At 33.4% G+C, this 21474-nt stretch overlaps 3 protein-coding genes across 10 annotated transcripts; 2 read left to right on the top strand and 1 right to left on the bottom strand.

The window, feature by feature from the left end:
* Positions 1-1124: 1124 nt before the first annotated feature.
* On the top strand, positions 1125-2534 carry LOC141675026 (delta(12)-fatty-acid desaturase FAD2-like). The gene has a single exon (XM_074481733.1). It carries the CDS (start codon positions 1214-1216, stop codon positions 2363-2365), a length of 1152 nt encoding a protein of 383 aa, XP_074337834.1. The 5' UTR covers positions 1125-1213; the 3' UTR covers positions 2366-2534.
* A 667-nt stretch (positions 2535-3201) lies between these two features.
* On the top strand, positions 3202-4044 carry LOC141674267 (putative methyltransferase At1g29790). The gene has a single exon (XM_074480988.1). It carries the CDS (start codon positions 3202-3204, stop codon positions 4042-4044), a length of 843 nt encoding a protein of 280 aa, XP_074337089.1.
* A 158-nt stretch (positions 4045-4202) lies between these two features.
* Positions 4203-21183, bottom strand: LOC141672980 (potassium channel SKOR-like). Of its 8 annotated transcripts, none has more exons than XM_074479680.1 (13): positions 20749-21179; positions 14778-15002; positions 14613-14676; positions 13243-13582; positions 12199-12494; positions 9649-9729; positions 8897-8995; positions 7377-7598; positions 6970-7155; positions 6179-6254; positions 5777-6071; positions 5234-5346; positions 4203-4658 (listed from the first exon to the last, which is right to left on the bottom strand). In XM_074479680.1, exons 1-13 carry the CDS (start codon positions 21006-21008, stop codon positions 4420-4422), a joined length of 2496 nt encoding a protein of 831 aa, XP_074335781.1. In that variant the 5' UTR covers positions 21009-21179; the 3' UTR covers positions 4203-4419. The 8 variants fall into 8 exon arrangements, with proteins under 8 accessions (XP_074335781.1, XP_074335780.1, XP_074335782.1 ...); XM_074479679.1 differs by having other exon boundaries at positions 5225-5346; positions 20749-21177; XM_074479681.1 differs by lacking the exon at positions 20749-21179 and adding an exon at positions 19090-19198 and having other exon boundaries at positions 5225-5346.
* Between the last annotated feature and the right edge of the window lie 291 nt (positions 21184-21474).

Genomic DNA, 21474 nt, shown 5'->3' with positions numbered 1-21474 from the left:
AATATCCGGGGATAAGATTTTAATGCATAAAAAACAAGTTTATAAATTATTTTTTGAGCATTTTTGTAAGTAAAATTGAAACATAACTTGATAATTTTTTGATATAAAATTTGCAGCTACGTTCTCATGAATCATATAAATCCAGGCACAAGATCTAGAGCGATAAATATTTTGGGATTACGAAAATTTAATTGATTAATATATTCAGTATCATTCCTTTCAGAAAAAAATCTAAAAATAATTTGCGTGTCAGATCACCCACTATATTTGGCCGCATCCGCGTTATTTAACGAATAAAATCAGAATGAACATATCGAGGAGATATGCATGTTAAATGAGCGTACATAATATAACAAGGGGCTAATTCTAAATATCAAATTAGTCACTGAAGTGAAAGTCGTATATCATTTTCTTCACCGATTTTAATAATATATTTTTTTTATCAATAAAATTATATAAATATCAAATAAATAATTCAAAATATATTATTTTAAAAATAATATATTTTGTGAATTATATTATTTTAGATAATATGTATGGATTTAATTATTTTTTTACTATTTATTTAAAATTTTACAGTTATTTTATCTTACTTAATTAAAAATAAATAGTAAATAAAAGTTTTAAAATCTAGATATTTTATTTAAAATACTAGAGTTCATAATTTTTTATTTAATTATAGTAGCGTTGAAGAAAAATATGTAAATGTCAACAAAATATAACATTTACTTTCTTGTGGCATTTTTGGAGTTGTCTATTTAATATTTATATGACTTTAGTGATAAAAATAATACCCTGTTAAAATCAGTAAACGGATTGATATATGGTTTTCACTTCAATGATGAGTTTGATATTTAAGCCATATAACAAGTAACTAATGAGATGTACTAATTTAGTATAGCCGCCAAGCAGGACCTGAAGAAGTAGAGAAAAATGGTGCAGCACAGCAGTCACTTTATGACTGGACGTTTTGCCTATTGACTCTGAGAAAAGCACACTAGCTAGCAAGTGAATTTAGGCTAGTAGGTTTACTCAAACTCCTTCCCTGGCTGGCGGGCTGGCGTGCGTTTTAGTCTTTACCTCATTTCTACTCTCAACATCCTTATAAATATCCAAGCTGGTCTGTGGCAATAACACATCAACTAAACACACAAACAAAGTTGACGGTGTTGTTAAGAGTAGGTAGCTATACTTGCATATTCTTGTGCACAGGATGGGTGCAGGTGGGCGCATGTCTGCTCCTTCTAATACCAAGAAAACTCAAGCAGAAGCACTTGGACGTGCTCCTCATGAGAAACCTCCATTTACCATAGGTGACCTTAAGAAGGCCATTCCTGCTCATTGTTTCGAAAAATCACTCGTTACTTCTTTTCGATATCTCATTCAAGATCTCATCATGGCCTACGCTCTCTACTATGTTGCAACCAACTATATTGATCAATACTTGCCCCATCCTGTCAACTACTTGGGTTGGGCAGCTTACATTGCTGTTCAGGGCTGTGTATTAACCGGGGCTTGGGTTGTTGGTCATGAATGTGATCATGATGCCTTTAGCGACTATGGTTGGGTTAATGACCTTGTTGGCCTTGTTGTCCACTCTTCTCTCATGGTCCCTTATTTCTCTTGGAAAATTAGCCACAGACGTCACCACGCCAACACTCAGTCACTTGAGAATGACGAGGTGTATGTCCCTCGATTTAGGTCCAACATCAGGAACTACTACAAAATTCTCAACAACCCACCTGGTCGTGTCCTTGTGTGGGTTACCACCCTCCTCGTAGGCTTCCCTTTGTACTTGATGTTCAATGTCTCGGGACACAAGTATGAGAGGTGGACTTCACACTATGATCCCCATAGCCCTCTTTACACTGAACGCGAACGCAAACAGATCATTGTTTCTGATGTTGCAATTCTTGCTGTCATCTATGGCCTATACCGTCTTGTACTACTCAAAGGATTTGCATGGGTTTTCTGTGTTTATGGAGGCCCGTTGCTGGTTGTGAACGGATGGTTCACATTGATCACAATTCTCAATCATACTCATCCTTCTGTTCCTTACTACGACTCAAGTGAATGGGATTGGTTGAGGGGAGCTCTTTGCACAGTCGACAGAGATTATGGAATTTTAAACAAGGTATTCCACAATGTGTGCAATGCTCATGTTTGTCACCACATTTTCTCCATGATCCCCCATTACCACGGCCTCGAAGCAACAGAGGCAATGAAACCTTTACTTGGGGATTATTATCAATACGACGGGACACCAATTCTAAAGGCTATGTACCGGGAAATGAAGGAATGTATATATGTGGAGAAAGACGAAGGAGAGACCAAAGGAGTCTACTGGTACCGAAAGGATATATAGTTTAATTTATTTTTCCTAAAATTTTCCGGTAATTTCAGACCGTTTCGATATTAATGTTGTACTTCCAGGAACGGAGTTGAAAACCTTGACTCCTTATGTATTGAATAGAATCAGAAATTTCATTCATGTCTCATATGTATGAATTTGCTTTCAGTTTTTGGCCTTCTAATCCTTAGACTCAACTTGCACATTTTACTTGATATGCAGTACAGCAGTAGTATATTATTACTATTACTATCTTTATCATTTACTGCTAGAACTTTAAAAACGAAAACCACCACAGTCCAGTCCACATGCATCTTCCATCAAACAAGCAGCATTAGACGGTAGCAATGTCAATCCCCATTCGGAAGTCAAGTATTTATGAACTAGTAACAGATTTAGCAATTAAAAAATGAAATCTATATCTCAGATCCACCTGAATACATATGAAGTTTTCTGAAAGTTGATTTTTTACTTGTCTTCAACTCTAAGTTAATATCAGTCATAAAATGGATTCATCAAACAAATCCAACTCTCAGTCTAATAACATCTTCTTTATTTTCCTCCTTTTATCGACAAATCTTCTCACTTTGTTCATATCCACCACCTTTAATTCCTCTAATTGTTCTCTAAATCTTTCCAGAAACACTCCTACAACCATTGTGGATCTTGATACCTCGAAAAGTTCTAACTTCCAGGACTGTCAAACCACAGCCAACCTCCCATCTGAATTCATCGCATTCACATCTCCACATGAACTTCCATTCGGATTTAAAACAAATTTTGATTCAGACAAAATCATCTCTCCAGTTGGCCGCCCTTGCACCCTCTTTCCTGACATTCTTCGTAAATATATGTCATACGAAGTCAATGGATCATGTCCTGATGATGAGCTATTAGCACAAAAGCTCCTCCTTAAAGGCTGTGAGCCACTTCCTCGTAGAAGATGTCGTGCAGCTGCTCCACGGGACTACGTTGAGCCATATCCTCTTCCTGCTAGCTTCTGGTCCACCCCATCAGATTCATCAGTTGTCTGGACTGCATATACTTGCAAGAACTATACATGTCTAATTTATCGCAAGCGTAATCAGAAAGGCTTTGATGACTGCAAAGACTGTTTTGATCTTAAAGGTGTAGAGAAGACTCGTTGGACTAGACCAAACAGTGGTGGTGGAGTTGATTTTTCTATTGATGAAGTCCTGGCAGTGAAGAAGCCAGGAACAATCCGAATCGGGCTTGACATTGGAGGTGGAGTGGCCACATTTGCAATTAGAATGCGAGAAAAAAATATAACCATCGTTACAACATCAATGAACTTGAATGGACCTTTTAATAATTTTATAGCAGCAAGAGGAGTTGTGCCCTTGTACCTCAGTATTTCTCAGAGGCTTCCTTTCTTCGACAACACAATGGATATCATCCACTCCATGCATGTTATGAGTAACTGGATACCAACAACATTGCTGCATTTCATGTTCTTTGACATTTACAGGGTGCTTAGGCCTGGTGGGTTGTTTTGGCTTGACCATTTCTTCTGTGTGGGTGAGCAGCTGGAGGAGGTGTATGGGCCACTTATTGACAGCATTGGATTTACAAAGGTGAAGTGGGTGGTGGGAAGGAAGTTAGATCGTGGACCAGAGCGCAAGGAAATGTACCTGTCGGCTTTGTTAGAAAAGCCATTGAAGAATTCTTGGTGATTTTTGGTTCTTACTGTTTCTCTACTTAATATACTGTTAAGGGAGAGTATAAATTGTAAAGAAAATTACACCAGTGCTTGACCTCTCTCCACAATAACAAATACCTAAATGCTCTGTAACCAGCGTTCAGTTTCCTAACACAGTGACATGAATTGAAGTTCTGACTATCTACAATCCAAGAAATTTCTAAGCATACACAAATGAGACATGACTACTAATCTTCTCCAATATGGGATTGAAATATCAAACTGAATAATATTTTTTTTTTGAGATTTGATAGTTTAGCACTACTCTTGCTGATTTTTCCCCCTATCAAAAAGGTTAAAATGAAGGCCAGGAAATAAAATATACATTTACCAAAAAGTACAAATTTAATTAGCTTCCATTTACCAAGTACAATTTCTGACCATCAGTTATCATGTCTACATCAAACAGTTTACCTGCATCTTCAGATACAATGAAAGAATTAGGAGAACACTTTAGCTGCTTTGCAGCTGTTTCAATGAGCTCATCAATAGTTCTTGGTACCCACAACATCACCCCGTAGCAATCACTCTGCTTTGGCTTCCAAGGATGGAAAGGGAACACTGTACATTTCTTAGTCGGCAGCTTAGCTGTCATCATAAAATAAAATTTTATTGATATTCATCATGCAAAGAAGTGTAAAAAGAGTCATGTTAATTATTGCAGCATTATGTAAGGTAGTATCTTTCAAAGAAATTGTAAGGACGAAAAGGGAGCAATTAAATTTGATGTAGGGCCTCATAGTAAATAACAGTTATAAGAACTATAATTGGAAAATTATAAAATGGAAAAGTAAAAACAATCTAGGTGGGTATTCTAAATTCATCAACATTAGCATGCAAAAAAGTATACCTAAGATCGGAAGTATGAGTCCCAAAGTTTTCTGTTTGATGCTAGAAATGATTCGAGAAAACATATTATTATCGGGTGCAGGGAGGTTACATCAATACTTATATTTTTGCATTAAAAACCAAGAGGTTGAGACATCAAGAAGACAGGGGTCAACATACACGTTTGCTTGAATTTGAAATGGGAGCGAGCTAATGCAAGAGGTAAGAAAACATGCTACTTCTCCCTAGTCTATGTTCTAGTAAGATATGTTCAGTTGATAACAGGTACATATGAAACTTGTAGTGAACTTGAAAACTTGCCATACCTGTGATACCTTGAGAGTTATCAGAAAATTCAGATAGTTGAAGAGATTTTGCTTCTTCCAATAGCTCGATCAAAAGCTTGTTTCCCGACATTTTCCCTTCATCGAGTGGGGTGTTTCCCCATCTGCAAATGAAGAAATGATATAATCTTCTATTAGTGCCTTATTATTATTATTATTATAATAATAAATAGTTATCATATACATTTGTAGAACCCGTATCCGCAAACTTATGGTCTGTTCCATATTTTAAAATACAAATATATAAGTGTACTCAGAAAATATCTATTAATACGACTACGTGATGAACATTTATGAGACTAATAAGTTAAACTTGAAATACTACCGTGAAAAGATGACTCAAGATGACTTAGAGTTCATGTTCATCTATCTGTATCAGCTATATCAAGTACATACATGTACTTGAAGAAAAGAATATCTAGTCGTAACCTCCCATGTTAAAATAGCTAATGAAATAACAAATGCACAACTCCTGGAACCAGGCATTTGGAAATACAACAATCTCAATCATCCGATAAGCTGATTTGTTTATACCTGTCTTTCAAGAGAACAGAAGCCCCAGCTTCCAATAGCAGATTTGCCAGTAAATAAAACCCTTGTGAGGCAGCTACATGAAGAGGAGTTCGATGATCGTAGTCCATAGAATTTGGATCAATGCCACTAGATAAAGCCATTTTAATAAAATCTACATTCCCCCTTGCAACTGTAGTGCACAAAAAAGTACCAGCATCATCGATTTTCAGGACGGCTCCTTCTTTAATTAGCAAAGAAGCTACATGATTATGTCCACCCTTGATGGCTTCGAAGAGAGGTGTGTTTCCGAAATTATCTATGCAGTAAAAGAATACCACCTACACAGTTAGTACATTGAAGCTTAAGAAAATAACAGGTAAATATACAAAAATTATAGATATAAGAACAGGGATAGTAGGTCACCTATAATGTTAATATCTGCGGATTCTTGAATGAGAAAAACCGTGATATCTTCATATCCTCTTGATGCAGCAATATGCTGTAAGCAAATACTCTGTCAGGTACACTTGCTTCTTTCTGCTAAGATGCATGTGTGCAAAGAAAGGAATCAAATAGTTTCACGACATAAGTATCCTGCAGCTTGTATTAAAATTTACTTTTTTTTTGCTGCTGAATATAAGTAAAATAAGCTAATGCTTACATTTGTATATTTTGATGGAGCTAATAAATAAATTCACCTTGGCTGTATTGCATAAATCAAAAGTCACAGATTTCAAAAGTTGTTTTTACCAAGACACCGGTTAATTTATGTCACATATTTAGCTAAAACATATATGCAGAATTTCTATGGAGTCCCAGTTATATTGGAGTCTCTGGAGTCGCATATTCTATACCTCGTGTTCCGCAAGCAGAAGATATTTGCAGAACAATGTTCTGCAAGCAGAAAATGTTGGGACTCCAAGGACTCCAATATAATTAAGAATCCATATATATAATTTTATTGTACATTGTATGTGATAAGACTGTGACTGGTGTGCTGTAATTCTTTAGTTTCGCTCATGTTATTTGCATATTTACTTCGATAGTCAAACTGTAAAAGAATGTACCATAAGTCTAGGCTGGATTACCAAATATACCTAATAAACTCTGGAAAAATCAATTATAAAAAAAATATTATTGATATACATACCAGTGGTAGACAAGTCCGACATACATAAATAGGAATAACTGAACATTAATTAGCTAATACATACCAGCGGTGACCTCCCGCCATAATCTTTCTTATTAGGATCAGCTCCGGCCCGAATGAAGCCTTTCAGCTGAAGCAAATCACCATAATAAGCAGCACTATTTACTTGTGTAGCAAGTTCTGCCTCTCGTTTTACCATGTGAAAGGTTATATCAGACTCCAGTTGCTTCACATGTAGATTGGCTCTCCCCTAAAAACTTATATTATCAAACATTTGACGTGCATAATATACGTAGAATTTTAAAATATATAAACATGTAAAAATATTGAGAATCGAGAGTTTGCGCATATCAATTTAAGATTTGCACCAGACATCGATTTCTATATATGGATGTATGTTTATATATGCACAGGGAAAATATGTATATATTTCTCAAGTGAATCCAATCACTACTGTTACAAAGAATCTACCTCTCGTATGTTTGTCATGATTCTTTGCTCATCATCCACAAATATCTGAAGGATATTGGAAAACAGTTGTTTTTCAAGCCGAAGAAGCCTACACAAGTCACGAACTCTGATAGTATATGGTTGAGGAATGTTACAAAGAATTGAAACTACACCAAATAAGCTGCTAGGTTTGAGGAGAGAAACTATTTCTTCTGCACCCTGGTCATCTATACTGACCTCTTCCTGCACCATGAGGAATTGTGTTAGGGCACCATTGAAATGCTAAAATACTTGTGTCAGCATTTAGCAGAAATATATTGCTTCATCAATAGTCTAATCGTTACGACAAAAATAGCACAAATGGAACCTTCATAATAATTCTTTCAAGATCTAGGAGAATTTTACCAGTCCTGGGAATCCAAAGTTCTCTCTAGAATTATCTCAGGTACATAAAACTTGGCTATGTTAATAAACTCATTAGCTTGTTTATGATAAGCAGAAGAAATTTGGAACTCTTTGACAAGGACATCACATTATTCGAACTTGCCAAGAAATCTAGAAGGTCAATAAAAAAGTGTAGCAATGTCCGAGGGGGAAATAAGACAGTGACTCGTTATGATACAGAGCTAACAGCATTGTGACAGGAGCTCGATCACCCAAAGTATTCAAATTTCAGAATGTGGAAATCGCAGAAAAGTATCTAAAATGGTCATAAATTCGATTCTCACCTCCCCCTACCATATATGTCAATTTCAAAAAAAGTGGTGGAAGAATGCACAGAAATTTCATGACATTTCTTGCAGGACTATCTTTTGACAACAATGCTATGTTTAGTAGGAGAAATTAAAAAGAGGGAAGATGGAACGGAACCCTCTCCTTATAATTTACAAAATTGAACTGGAGCTGAATCCCCAAATTTTAAATGAATCCATTCCCCTACCTCTTACTTGTATCCTTTACGATCTGACATACAATCTCTTCCACCTATCTCCTTCACATTTTTCACATTCTACTCCTATCTCATTCTATTTCATCTTAACCAAATACAACATTGGCCAGACACCATTTGCTTCACTTCAGAATGCATATAATTGAGTTCAGCTTGAGAAGAGTCGTCTTCAAAATAGCCCATGTGTAAGACTAGCTTACTCTCTTTTATTTGGTCATGACCAAGGACACTGTAGAGATAATTCTTTCTTAGGCAAAAAAACTTGGGGATTTTTCTTTTGAGGGCGAGGGAAGGAGTCTGTATAAGTAATTACTTCAGAACGAATAGATCTGCAAAGTGTACACTGCTTGCAGGTCTTCCATTTACTATCACTAGTATCTCATCATCTAGGAAATGAATTTACATACAATATTCACCAACTTGTCTGGATTGTGATAGCATTCATAATGAATTGTGATAGTCTATTGAAATACAAAATATGGAACAATGCACATACAATTAATTTCTAATGATATCGGCTTATTGTAATATAGAAGTGGATACTTTTTAAAAAAAAAATATGAAAAACAATATGTATAAGGTAATGCCATACCAAAACACCATGACAGACTATATAAATCTGATCAACTGCATCTCCCTGTTCCATTATCAACTCTCCAGGGAAAAAAAACTCCTCGCAAACTCTAGTTACCTGCAAGGAAGAAATAATATTAAAGCATTTGTACTAGATCCACTAAAAACAAGATTCGTTCATATAACACTGAAAAAACTATCCATCCAGTCAGTCACAGAAACATGCATAGCCAGTTTAACATGTGGAATCACTGTCCGGAGATGTCAAATGACGCCACACATTTTACTAATTCTTGCTTATTTGTAATACTGTTATATTGGTCCCTCAGGACCTCTTCCTAACCAGTTAAAATAGTTTTCACTTTTCAGATAATGAAAGATTACAATTTCAAGTATTATAATTGTTACAAGAGTGTCTTGTAACTATGATTATGTTAATGATAGGGACAATATGTAATCTCATATGGAGTTCCTCCAAATGATGCAAGTAGAATTTCTTAATGGTCAAAATAGAATGAGGACCAAGTTTGAAAAATTCCTATTCAAAAAAAACATAATCCTGCATTAATAATAAACATGGCCAAAAGGCCTTAACTAGCCTTTAACCTGCTCCAATATTTTTTAAACAAGAAATATTTAAGGACTTTATATGCGTGCATGTACATGTATACAGAGAGGAAGGAAGGGGGCGAGAGAACAACTTTATTCCACAACACAAAAGAATCATTATTAAGTCAACCGGAGAAAATAAGATGACCAGGAAACACTTACAATCTGATTAATGAACTCTGGAGAGCAGTCCTTGAAAAGTGAAACATTTTCAATGTATGGCTTATACAAGTTTTGGGAGATCTGCACGTAGGAATGAGCTCATTATCAGTATTTGAATAAAGTGTGAACAACAATTTTATATGGAACATTGATAGGTGTGTATATATCAGACACAGACGCAGACACACTTGGGGACATAAATATTTCAACCTATAGGAGGAAGCACTCCAAAGATATATTTGGCATAAAAATATCATATTAAATTAGGGTTGATCAACGAACAGAGCTGTTCATTAACAAGCTCAAGCTCCATAAGGTGAGCTCAACTACGCGGCGCGAGCACAATATTTGTCCGATAGGCAGCTTGAATCGAATTGAGCTTCAAAAATATTCAACTCTAGCTCAACTTAAGATTAACTTGGCTTGTCAAGCTCGACTGGCTTCAAAATTTTGTATTTAAATCTTCTATATTTTTAATTAAACCTGAAAATATAAATGCAATCACATCACATAAAAGTTGGGTTGGGTTGAATGTAGTCGGGCCAGCGTAGATTTTGGTCCACTGGAAGTTTGGCCATATAATGACTCAAAATGTTCGCAAATTGCTCAACTTCAAAATGTTTGTGAACAATTCAAACTTGTCTCATATTTACAAACTCGAGTTCGGATAGAAAATTATGTTTGACAAGGTAAGAAGGCTCAGGTTGAATAGACTACAGCAACAAGTTCAACAGAAAAACTAGACTCAATTTGGCTCGTTTACAACCCTTATTAGAAGGAACTACATCAAGTTAAACACTTGTTATATAATAGATGTACTAAAAGCTATAAATTATTACATTGGAAAAAAAAAGCTATAAAAAATTCCTAATCTAGAATGCTCATACAACACAAAACAAATTTAAACAATTAACAGAAACCATATTAACACAAACCTAACCAACGATGTAGATTGCTCATTGTTTGCAAGCAAACATATAACCTGAGACTAAGAAGAATTCAAATTTAACAGTAACCATATTAATACAAACCTAACAAAACACACCCAGTTTATCTAGCTTGTACAGCAATGACATTAAGATGCACATAAGTTTTACCATTAATTAAGTCTCTAAATCTTAGAGGTCTAAGCAGTAGAGCAGTTGTTTTATATGGACACCCCAAGCTTTGACATTAAAAAAACAGTAAGGAAACACAAGCACAAAAACACCTTATATAAGTCAAGAGTGAAGTAGTCTGAGGTGCTAAAACAACAGACAATAACAAAAAAGAGTATAAATGCGATCAGCCACCCAAATACCAACAAACCTCCTGTACTCCCAGCAATTAACTTCATAATATAGATTATAGGATCACCCTTTATGACAAACAGGTTTTTTGTTAGAACTATAAGAATAACTATTTTGCACTTTCAACAATTGTTCTACACATTTTCTATATTTAATGCAGTCACTATATAAATATATGTACTGAAATGTATTAAATATATAAATATTTTTTTACCTAAAAGGTACTACTCTTCATTTATGCAAGTACATAAACCAAAATCATCATGTCAATCACTTACTTGGAATTGCCTTATGAGAAGTGAATATTGATGAATTTAAACCGGAAATATCAGTTTAAAGAGGAATGAGAAGCAAAATGCCTCTAATTATCTAAGGGCGCCAGACTGATGTAGGACAAGGTTAAGAGGTAGGTTTAACATGACTAAACTTTTCTCTCCATACAATTAGTAGAGACACCTTCCACTCAATTAATGAAGACTAATAATTGTTTGAAAATGATCCAAAAACATGGAAAAATAAGTAAAGATTCAAAAGGCAAAATGAAACCGATTCTATATTTGTAATTGAAAATAAAATTATATATTACAATTTCAGAACAATCTTAAATAATGCTCCTAAGTACGTACTCACCTAAGCTAGGTGAGATACAAGAGTTTTTAATTAAAATACATGGTGGGCATTTTTGTTAATACAGAATTTGATCATATATTTACAACTATACCATTAAATATACTGTGTACTTAGGTAAGTCCCAGTTAGGAGCATTTTTCCCTTACGTTATAATTGTATAAAAACTAATTAAAAATTCAACCAATCAAAGTCGGACAAAAAGCGTATAAACAAGAAAACAAAAAGCATGCCACCAAGTTATGGTAAATTCCGAACTCAGACTTTTATCTAGAAAAAGAATTTCAATATAGTTAGAACTACACTGAGCGGTGTAACAGGGCATTGATTTGTCAAGAGCAGACTACGACTTAAAATACAGGGGGATGTGAGATCTAGTACCTAAATTGAGCTACCTCTATCTCCAATTAAGCTCGTTCAGGAAGTTTTTGTTTTATGGAATATGTAGCAGGGGATTCCAAACTGTAGCAGAAAAGAGGTTTATAACTTGTAAGAAAAATGGACCTACAATGTTCAGGTCACTTGCTAAAAATGTGAAATACTTCATCATCCCAAAGGTTCCAAATACATATGAGCAGTTTTGTAAAAAATAAATGTCACGAATAAGAAGCTGAACATATCTTTATTATACTACCTTGGCACGAATAGAGATGGGGAGATCATGCAGAACAGTAGCATCAGTGTAGCTGCATTCATACTGTAGCCTTAAGTGATCTTTGATAAGTGTACGGATGTCCTTCCCAAGTCTATTTCTGCTTAAATATCTGAAAATATCTGACATTTTATCCCTATATCTCTCTGTCTTTGATCCTTTTACAATTAAAGCAGTGATGTTACCAATCAAGTATGCACCGAGAACCATATCAAAAGATACATATATCATTACGAATATCATTTCTCTAGGATTCACCGCATGTATATCTCCATAACCTGTAGCAGTAACCAACTTGAAATTAGCACAACAAGAAGCTAACCAAGTCCACGAAAAATCTATACCAAAAGGAAAAACCCTTAATACACGGATTATGTAATTTTAATATTTTCTAATTTTGCTCATCAAATGTAAGAAAAAGTAAAACAAAATTAAGTCATGAAATCGTTCCAAATCAAAGGTAAACCCTTTGTAAGAGGAAACACAATCAGTTATGCAATAGCAAGAACCATTTTAGTCGAAATAAGATATCTTTGTGTATATATAGTCTCTTTCAATCTTTAGATGACTCGATAGGTAAACGCCCATTTAAGGAATCAAACAAATCATAGGGCTTTGAGAGATCACCCTATAGGAAAAATGGGTACTTATTAGGGACATCCGCTAAGCGAATACAAATTGCCTAGATATCGTATAATCTATTAACAAATAAAAAGATCCCAGTCCTCTTCAATCTCCTCGTGGACTATTAACTTTCTTTTCTTGTATGATTTTCACACAAGTTCTTTCGCGAGGGTATTAGGGAAAAACAGAACAATAAATAACCTAATTATTTTTAAACAAAACAAGACAGAACATAATAACTTATAATATTTGGCATTCTATATTTTGTTGTCATTGTCACTTATGTTAGCTCTATAAAATGTAGAGCTATCATCATCACTTGTTTCTTCATTCTAAATACAAGGAAAAACACACGCTGACAAACTTTAAAAATAGTACTTTTTAAAGCTTAAAAGAACTCACCAACAGTTGACATAGTAACAATGGCAAAGTATAAAGATGTTAAGTAACGCCTCCATATATTAATCTCTCTAAAGTGTGAATAACTGTAGTCTCCTAGTTTTAGACTTCCAATCCACGTATAGCTTTCTTGGTCAACTGGGAGAGAGGTCGCCAAATAGTAAAATATGCATGCTGCTGTATGAGTACAATAGATCTCAACAACTAGAAGCTTTAAAATCCTGCAAAAGAGATAATTGATCCTTATGTCCTTCTCCAACTGGTGTAGGAAAGCTAGAACTTTTCGCGTCCGAATTAATCTAATCCAAAGGAGAAACCTCACTTCTTCGCTATTTCCACTTGCCTGATTAATAGAAAAGTCACAAGTCTAACCATAGTAATTTAAACTGATATAGCCAATGAATACTACATATAATTAAACCTAAAAATAATACCAATTCAATTATTCATCTATGCCTAGACTTGAGCGGAATGTTTAATCCAGAGACACGAATTTCTTACAAAAGCATACTTAAATTTACAACTATGTAATAAATCATTATACCATGTATATGTGAATCGTATGAGGGATTTTTCTACTTTGTTGGTTAGAGGCGCTGCCCCTTATTTATACTTGGTACTAAATTGTAATAATCAAACTAAGCCAAAATTGTTTGTAGTTTGGTTTAACTATCAAAAGTACCATGGTCATTATATTTTTAGTAAATAAATAAGAACAATTAGATCTAATATTAAGAACTAATCTATTTTACTATTCTAACCACCCTACCAAAAATCCAAGGTACGAATCCCGTCAACAACATAAAGGCCGTGATCGGAAGTTAGCGGTTTGGGAAAAAATTAGCTTATTGAACCAAATTAGATGTTTGACCAAATAAAACCTCTAGTGTTTGGTCATAACCAGATTGCAATTGCAATAGCGGTTTGCACCCAATACCCTAATTTTAAAAAAGCTACTTAGAGGAGTTTTTTGAATTAGAGGATTGACATTGTATTTAGTGAAAATGCAAACCGCTAACTCAAATAGCTATTTACCAAAAGGTTTTTTCAAAATGGTTTATACAATCCGCTAGTCAAAAACAACTATTTCAATCGGCTAGTCAAAATATAGGATTTCAACAAATACACCAATTTCATTACAAATCTAATTAATAAATATATTAATTTAAAAATATTACTAAACTATAATAAGCAAAATAGGGCATAACTATTTCTAGTTTGGTTCAATTATCAAAAGAATCATGGTCGTTAGATGTTTAGTAAATAGAAAAGACTAAAGAGTCGTTAGATCCAATATTAAAGAAGACTCGATTTTAATATTAACTTAAACTCTTTTCCCAAAGTTAGAGATTTAGAAAAACAAGAAAATATACCTTATAAAGAATATCCCAAGGCAAGCACCCAAGTAAATCTAAAATGAAATAAGATTTTAAGTACCTATATAAATAAACATACAGGGTTGTGAGTATAAAACATTGATAGGTGCAACATATCTGACACATACCCTGAATAAAAAGAGAGAATGGCAAGAATCTAACCGTAAAGCAATTGCAGAACGATTATATATCATTTTGTATGTCACCTTATCTCTGTAAGCGACAAAGAATTGTAAAACCATGTCACACACAAAAGCTGCTTGCCCAACAATATCCAATAAAAAAAGGTTGTGGGGCAACCCTCTAAAGAACCCAAACTCAAAAGGTGTGAAGAATGATGAGTATATTGCATACAACACTATGAATTTTTCCCATACAAGATACCACCTGCACATAGCGCAATATATTATCCGGTTGCTAAATAAAAAACATACAAACAATATAAATTAAAGACAACATATTGTGTAAAATATTTAATTTGGAAGTAGTAAGCTTTTCAATTTACCAAGAACTTATATTATTAATTCGTACTATAAATACTATAACATTAAAATCACCTACTATGGCTTAAACAGTTAATCCACTAATATATTCGACGAATGTATTTTGTTATATAATGTTAAAAATGTCTTGATCTTTTTGTGTTCACACAACTTTGTAAACTAGGTATTTTTCGAGCAAGAAAATATACAAAAAACTACTTACACGAAGTTCATAACATAGAGCACATGTAACGGAGATTTGAGATGGCATGGTGATCGGAGAAGGAATCACCCATTGTCAAATTCACACATATTAATATTTTAGAAATAAACTCACCGTTATATCTCCCCATTTTAATCTAGAGCGTCCATTCTTCCTCTAAATTTTCTTGTAAAAATAAGTTCATCAAACTTTAATGGAGAATAGAGAGAAATTAAAAATAATGAATATTTTATTCTAAAGTAAGAGACTCTAATGAATTTTTTTAATAAATTAGTATAAACATAATTTATAAAAATTTACAAGTAAGAGTAATTACGTAAAATCAGCGTGTACTAAAAAAAATAGGTACTGTACCAAAACTTTCTTTCAATAAGTATAAATTAAAATTAAGGAAGGAAAGAGAGAGAGAGAGTGAGAGAGAGAGAGAGAAAGATAGGAAAACAAGGATTAAAAATGGAGGAAAATGAATATTTTATTCATAAAATTGAAATAAGGGATGAGATAGATTCCATTAAAATAAGGTAGAAGAGGAGCATGTCAAATTTTTAAGGGACAACTAGCTAGTCTCTTGGAGTGACATTGCTAGACTATTGGAGATGTTCTTAGAGATCCAAATGTATATATTAAACTGTAAAGTGCAATTAGGGGATTGCAGATGTAGTTTGGGTTGCTTGGAGCAATTTCATTCAAATGTTGGTGATAATTGACGATAAGGAGAAACTTCAGAGGACAAATCATTTTCAAGACCATTATAACTGCATGCATTATTGAATGAATCTGATAACGTATGAGAATTGTTAATAATGTGATTATGTATGAGAATAAATAATAATGATTTAGTTACGTAATTGAGGATCTTATTACATGGGTCAGATAGGCGAGGCATGTCGAATGAATTGGTAAGTGGGTGTAGTTGATTTGGCAGTTATGTGACAGTACATGTGTCAAAACTAACACGTATAGTTAAAGGTTAAGGAGATTTAATGTCCGCGAGAGTTTTAGCCAATTTGATATCTCTACCATAACATTTAATTGCTAATATGTGCAATTTTAAGCTTTTTGGACATGGTGGACAATATGAAAGTTACCACCGAGTATAGTAATGAATTCGATCATTCACCCAAAATCCTAGACTTATCATATGGTACTAGTAAATGGATATATATTATAAGAGTAATGAACTGAGATTATCTCTGGAGATATGTTGTGTTCAACGTAACCCTATATTTTGTAATGTATTTGAGTCAGACAATAGAAAACATATCCATCCTAATAGGATATTTGCAATCATGTAAAGTTTCAACGTCATATATTCAAAGTGCAAAACACGATGCAAATGTTGCATAACTAAAACTCTGTTTGGTTGGGCTGAAAGCGATGATTTCAGGATGGAATGGAATGGTCCATTTCATTCAAAAGGTAAATTTTGTTTTTGGTTGGGCCAAAGGAATAGAATGACCCATTCCTTGTATCATTCCATTCTATAAACTATTTATCCATTTCAATCCTTTCCAAAACAACGTGACAAGCCCATTCCAGTTAGTCGGGGAAAAAATAACTATATAGGAACTCTACACTCTCTTCGCTCTCGCTCTCTACGTTTTCCCTCTTTCTTTTCTATCTCTCCCTCTCTCTATGCACCCTCCCGCTCTCTCTCTCTATGTGCCCTCCCACTCTCTCCCCTCTCTCACAGAAAATTTTGTATAATTACAAATCAATCCACACTTTGGAGACAATATTGCAGAAGTTTCAAGTTGCAAAAAAATTAGCCAACGATGAAGATCTTATGATACTGTTTTTTGCAACACCAGTTGAAGAAAAGATTGTTTTGTTAATGCTATTATAAATAAGCATATTTGAGATCAGACTTTGTTGTAAAGATCTTATGTTCTCAATAACTCTTAATTTAATTTTTGGTGTGTATGGTGATAGTAATGTCCTAACATTGTTTTGATTAGAAATTTGACATCTCCTATATAAGTTTTGAATCTTTTTCTTATAGTATTTGTTTTATTTATGTTTTAATTAATTATGTATCACGTGCTATTCACTTTTAAATTTAAAACTTTCGTTGGTAGTTTGGTTGTTTTGTAGGGTCACATATAAATGTATATACAAACACATCTAACCCAATTATAATTCTTTTCAATTTTACACATATACAAGTATATTTTATACAAGCCAACAAAGTGTTGTTGCAGTGATTGAGTTCTTGTACACCTTGCGGGAGATCAGAAGTTGTGTGTGCACGTCTTATCAATTAGCAAAAAAAACTATATTTTATACAAACATTTACTTATTTATACAATCATATAAGCTGTAAGGACGGTTCAGCTAATATAGTTATATAAGCTAATTAATTTGACTAAATATATAACAATATTTACATACCTATATTAAATAAATATAAATATTATTAGAATAGTAAATATTTATCTTTACTTTCTTATTTAAGTGTATACTTGTATTCTGATCAAAGTGCTCCATATTTTTTAATGTGTACAAATGTTGTAGGAGAACTTGCAGCGGAAGATTACTAAGATGAGCTAGTTGGTTACAATAACTATGACACTAAATTAGAGATCTTTTTACCAGTGGATTACATGAGCAACTCCACAGTTGCAACCTGTTAAATGCTATCTTATATTTGACCAAATTATTCATACTTTTAAGTTTAATCATAGACATGGGAACTATAACTCAGACTCTTCAATATCATTAACAATTGCACTCTAAACATCCACACTATTTTGGTCAAGCAATTGAGGACAGTCTTCTTAGCACATACATTTACTCTCTTTATTATAATTTTAGTCCTAAATGCAATTGTTATATTTTTCCTATTGCTAAGCTAAGACAACAGATTGTGTTATCATTTGTTCTACTCAATATTGCTTGTTCCAGGACCAAAAGCAGGTGAAAACATTGATTGGTGAATGAAAAACGGCCCCTAATACCGCTTAACCAGGTAATAGCACTAAATTACATTTTGTTCTGTTTATTAGACTAAATCCTCGTCAACATAAAGGTTACAAGTTGCCAAAACCTGATAACGGTTCCAGTTCCCTTAGCATACATGTTATTTCATAAAATAGTATTTTCCTACTACCTGTTAACCAGGTTATAACACTACATTACATTTTTTTTCTTTATTAGCGAAAATTCTCATTAGCGGAAAGGTTACAAGTTACCAAAAACTGATAATAGTTCCAGAACTCTTAGCATACACGTCCTAATTCGGAAAACAGTATTTTCCTACCTTCACGAACTTCCTTCTAATCAGATGCTCACTATTCCATTGCCTGTCAATTCTTTTTGTTTTTGGGACTGGTTATTACAGGATAGTAATTGCACTCATTTACCGACTCACAATGTATATCACCTCCTCACATATCTACATCTGACCGTACTAGACACACCTATGAGTTCTAGTTCTCCATCTCATATCTCCTAATATGTTGCAAGTCAATTTGTCAGAAACAAGACAAGGCTAGTTATTAGGATTATTATCTCAGTTTATTCAAAGTAAAAAAAACATTATAAGCACAAGCTACTATACACTAAATTCCTTCATCCTTTTGTAACACATTCAAGTGTAAATTATCTATCACATTATAAGTTCAGATTCTACACTTATTGCCAAATCCAACCTAGTAACTGGATCTGCTCATTATTATTAACCTACATTTGATCCAAAGGGGGAGTAATCTATAAAAAAATTATACAGCATGTGAGCATTAGAGTTAATAATACATGGTCCTTCTCCTACCTTCTGCTGATAAGGCTGCAAGCTGTAAACGAACTTAAAAAAAACGTGGCTCATATGAAGGTCAAACTTTTAGTAGTAGCTGAGAGTTGCACAAAAGTTTGGGGAATTGACTACTATGACAGTTTTGCACCAGCTGCTAATATGGTAACTGTGACAAGCCTCCTAGCAATAACAGCAGAAAAGTATTATGTTATTGAAAAATTGGACCCCAGAAACATTTTTTTGCCAGAAGTTCAGAGGTCTATATGCATTTACTTCTAGGCTACATCAGGCCAACTGATTCAACTCATCAATTGTGCAAGCAGCATACATGCCTACACGAGTTTACAGTGCCAAGTATGGACCCGGACATAGATTTGTCAGGCTCACCTCTTGTGTTTTGAAGCTGCTTACAAACAGTTTTTACTCGACGATTGTCTTTCACCTTCCCTTCTGAGACTAAATTAATAAGTCTAGTTTTAAGTTGGGAACTCTTAAGAGGGGAGCAAATATGTATATTAATCTTCCAAAACTCCCATCAGGCGGAAACCAATAGAGCTAGCATCTTCCACTCTCATAGCACATTAAATTACTAGAATAGCTCTCCGCTAAATATCTATATCATTCCAAAATTTTAATAATCTTATACGGTAAATTTATGCATGTCCCAAATGTATGCGCCTTTAAAATAAATTTAAACTGGACCTAGTGTACAATGTACATTAGTAGAATTTTTTAAATTAATAGCACTGATCACGAAATAAGTCATATTATAAAAGGGTTGTAAGAGTATCTCCAAGGGGATGCAACTTTTAGCAATAAAATCTAAGTGGCAGCTATAATTTCAAAAATATACACGATATGTAAAAAAACACAACTCCAACGGAGACACCTATTAGGTATATTTTTAGATGCCTATAAACAAGTACGATTTGTTGATTGAAACACCATCATCTAAATTCACTCCACGTCCTTTCCCTCTCAAAAAACTCTATCCCAGCTTTATTTCCCTTTGAAATGAAGAATTCTCCCGCTTTATCCTAGGGTATTTAGATATATATACTTGTTCATCACACACATATATATTATTTTAATTTTATGTAATGTGAAGTGTGATTTTTTTTTTTATGAAAAACTTTAAATTTTTTCATTGTTAACCAAATTTCATTAAATACTTATATAATAATTTTAATATATATTTTATAGTTTTAAAATTATTAAATAACTAATATAATGATAAAATTAGTTAAATATTTTATAATAAATAAACATAATATTTTTAACTAATTATTCTGATGTTTATATTATAAGAATAATATCCTTAAATAAGTTTTAATTAATTTAATATTTTAGTTTCACTTGTATTTACTAAAAAAATAATTAATTTATTATTAATAATTTCTTCACAACTATATATGTTAAAAACAATCATTAATATAATTGTTGAATTTGAAAATAACAATAAAACTCTTTTCAAATATAGCTAATTATTTTAGATAATGTTTAACAAATTTTACATAATAGCTATTTTGTACTATTTTAGATAATGAATAGAGATGCTCTGAGTGAATGTGGTTAACATATACTATAATAATAATAATATTATTCCATAGTTTGGTTATTATAATAGTTTCCTCGTTATGTCTGATTTTTTTGGAGAGGAAGGGAAGAGGACATTACTTGTTGTTAGGGTGAAAGCAGCAATCCTGAGAGAGATCAAACAAGCGTGCAAAGAAACCAGCATTGCTATTGCATCTATTTCGACTAATGGTGGAAGCGGAATTGGAGTCGCTAGAGAGTCGAGTGAGATATTGATCATGCCGAGCCGTGCGTATTTCGTCTCTCAAATCTTCAATCTGGTACTCAAATTCATCATCTTCTTCTTCGTCTGGGCGCAACTTCTTCTCTGATAACCTTCTTTCGCTCATTGTTTCATCCATTTGCAATGTAAAATAATCATTTGATGTAATTGTACAGGGTTGAAATGGTATAGAAATTCAAGTGAGTAATTCCAGCGCATTGTGTTTTTGTGTGTGTGCATTTGTTCCTTTTATATAGGACACCAGGAGGTTGTGAATTTAAATCGCATTGACAGTATAATCAAGTTAATTTAATTTGATCGGACAAAAAATAATAATTTACTTTGATTATAAATAAATATTATTTAGAATAAGTTTCTAAAATTCTTCAAATAAACATCTTGATAAATATAAATATTATCAAAATATGTATTAAAATGAGCGTGGAGTAATTTTTATTCTTATTTTTATGCGAGAAAGTTAAAAGGCAAATTGTTTTTGATTTTATAAATATATTACTAAACGGGCTGATGTGCTTGATGGGCCGGGAAGAAAAGGGGGTGATATGAACGAGTAATAAAGTAAATGTTATCGAGATGAATTTGTT

The sequence above is a fragment of the Apium graveolens genome, chromosome 7 (genome assembly GCF_009905375.1).
Source record: "Apium graveolens cultivar Ventura chromosome 7, ASM990537v1, whole genome shotgun sequence".
NCBI lineage: Eukaryota > Viridiplantae > Streptophyta > Magnoliopsida > Apiales > Apiaceae > Apium > Apium graveolens.
The sequence above is the reverse complement of the archived record's forward strand: the minus strand, read 5'-3'. Positions and strand labels throughout refer to the sequence as shown.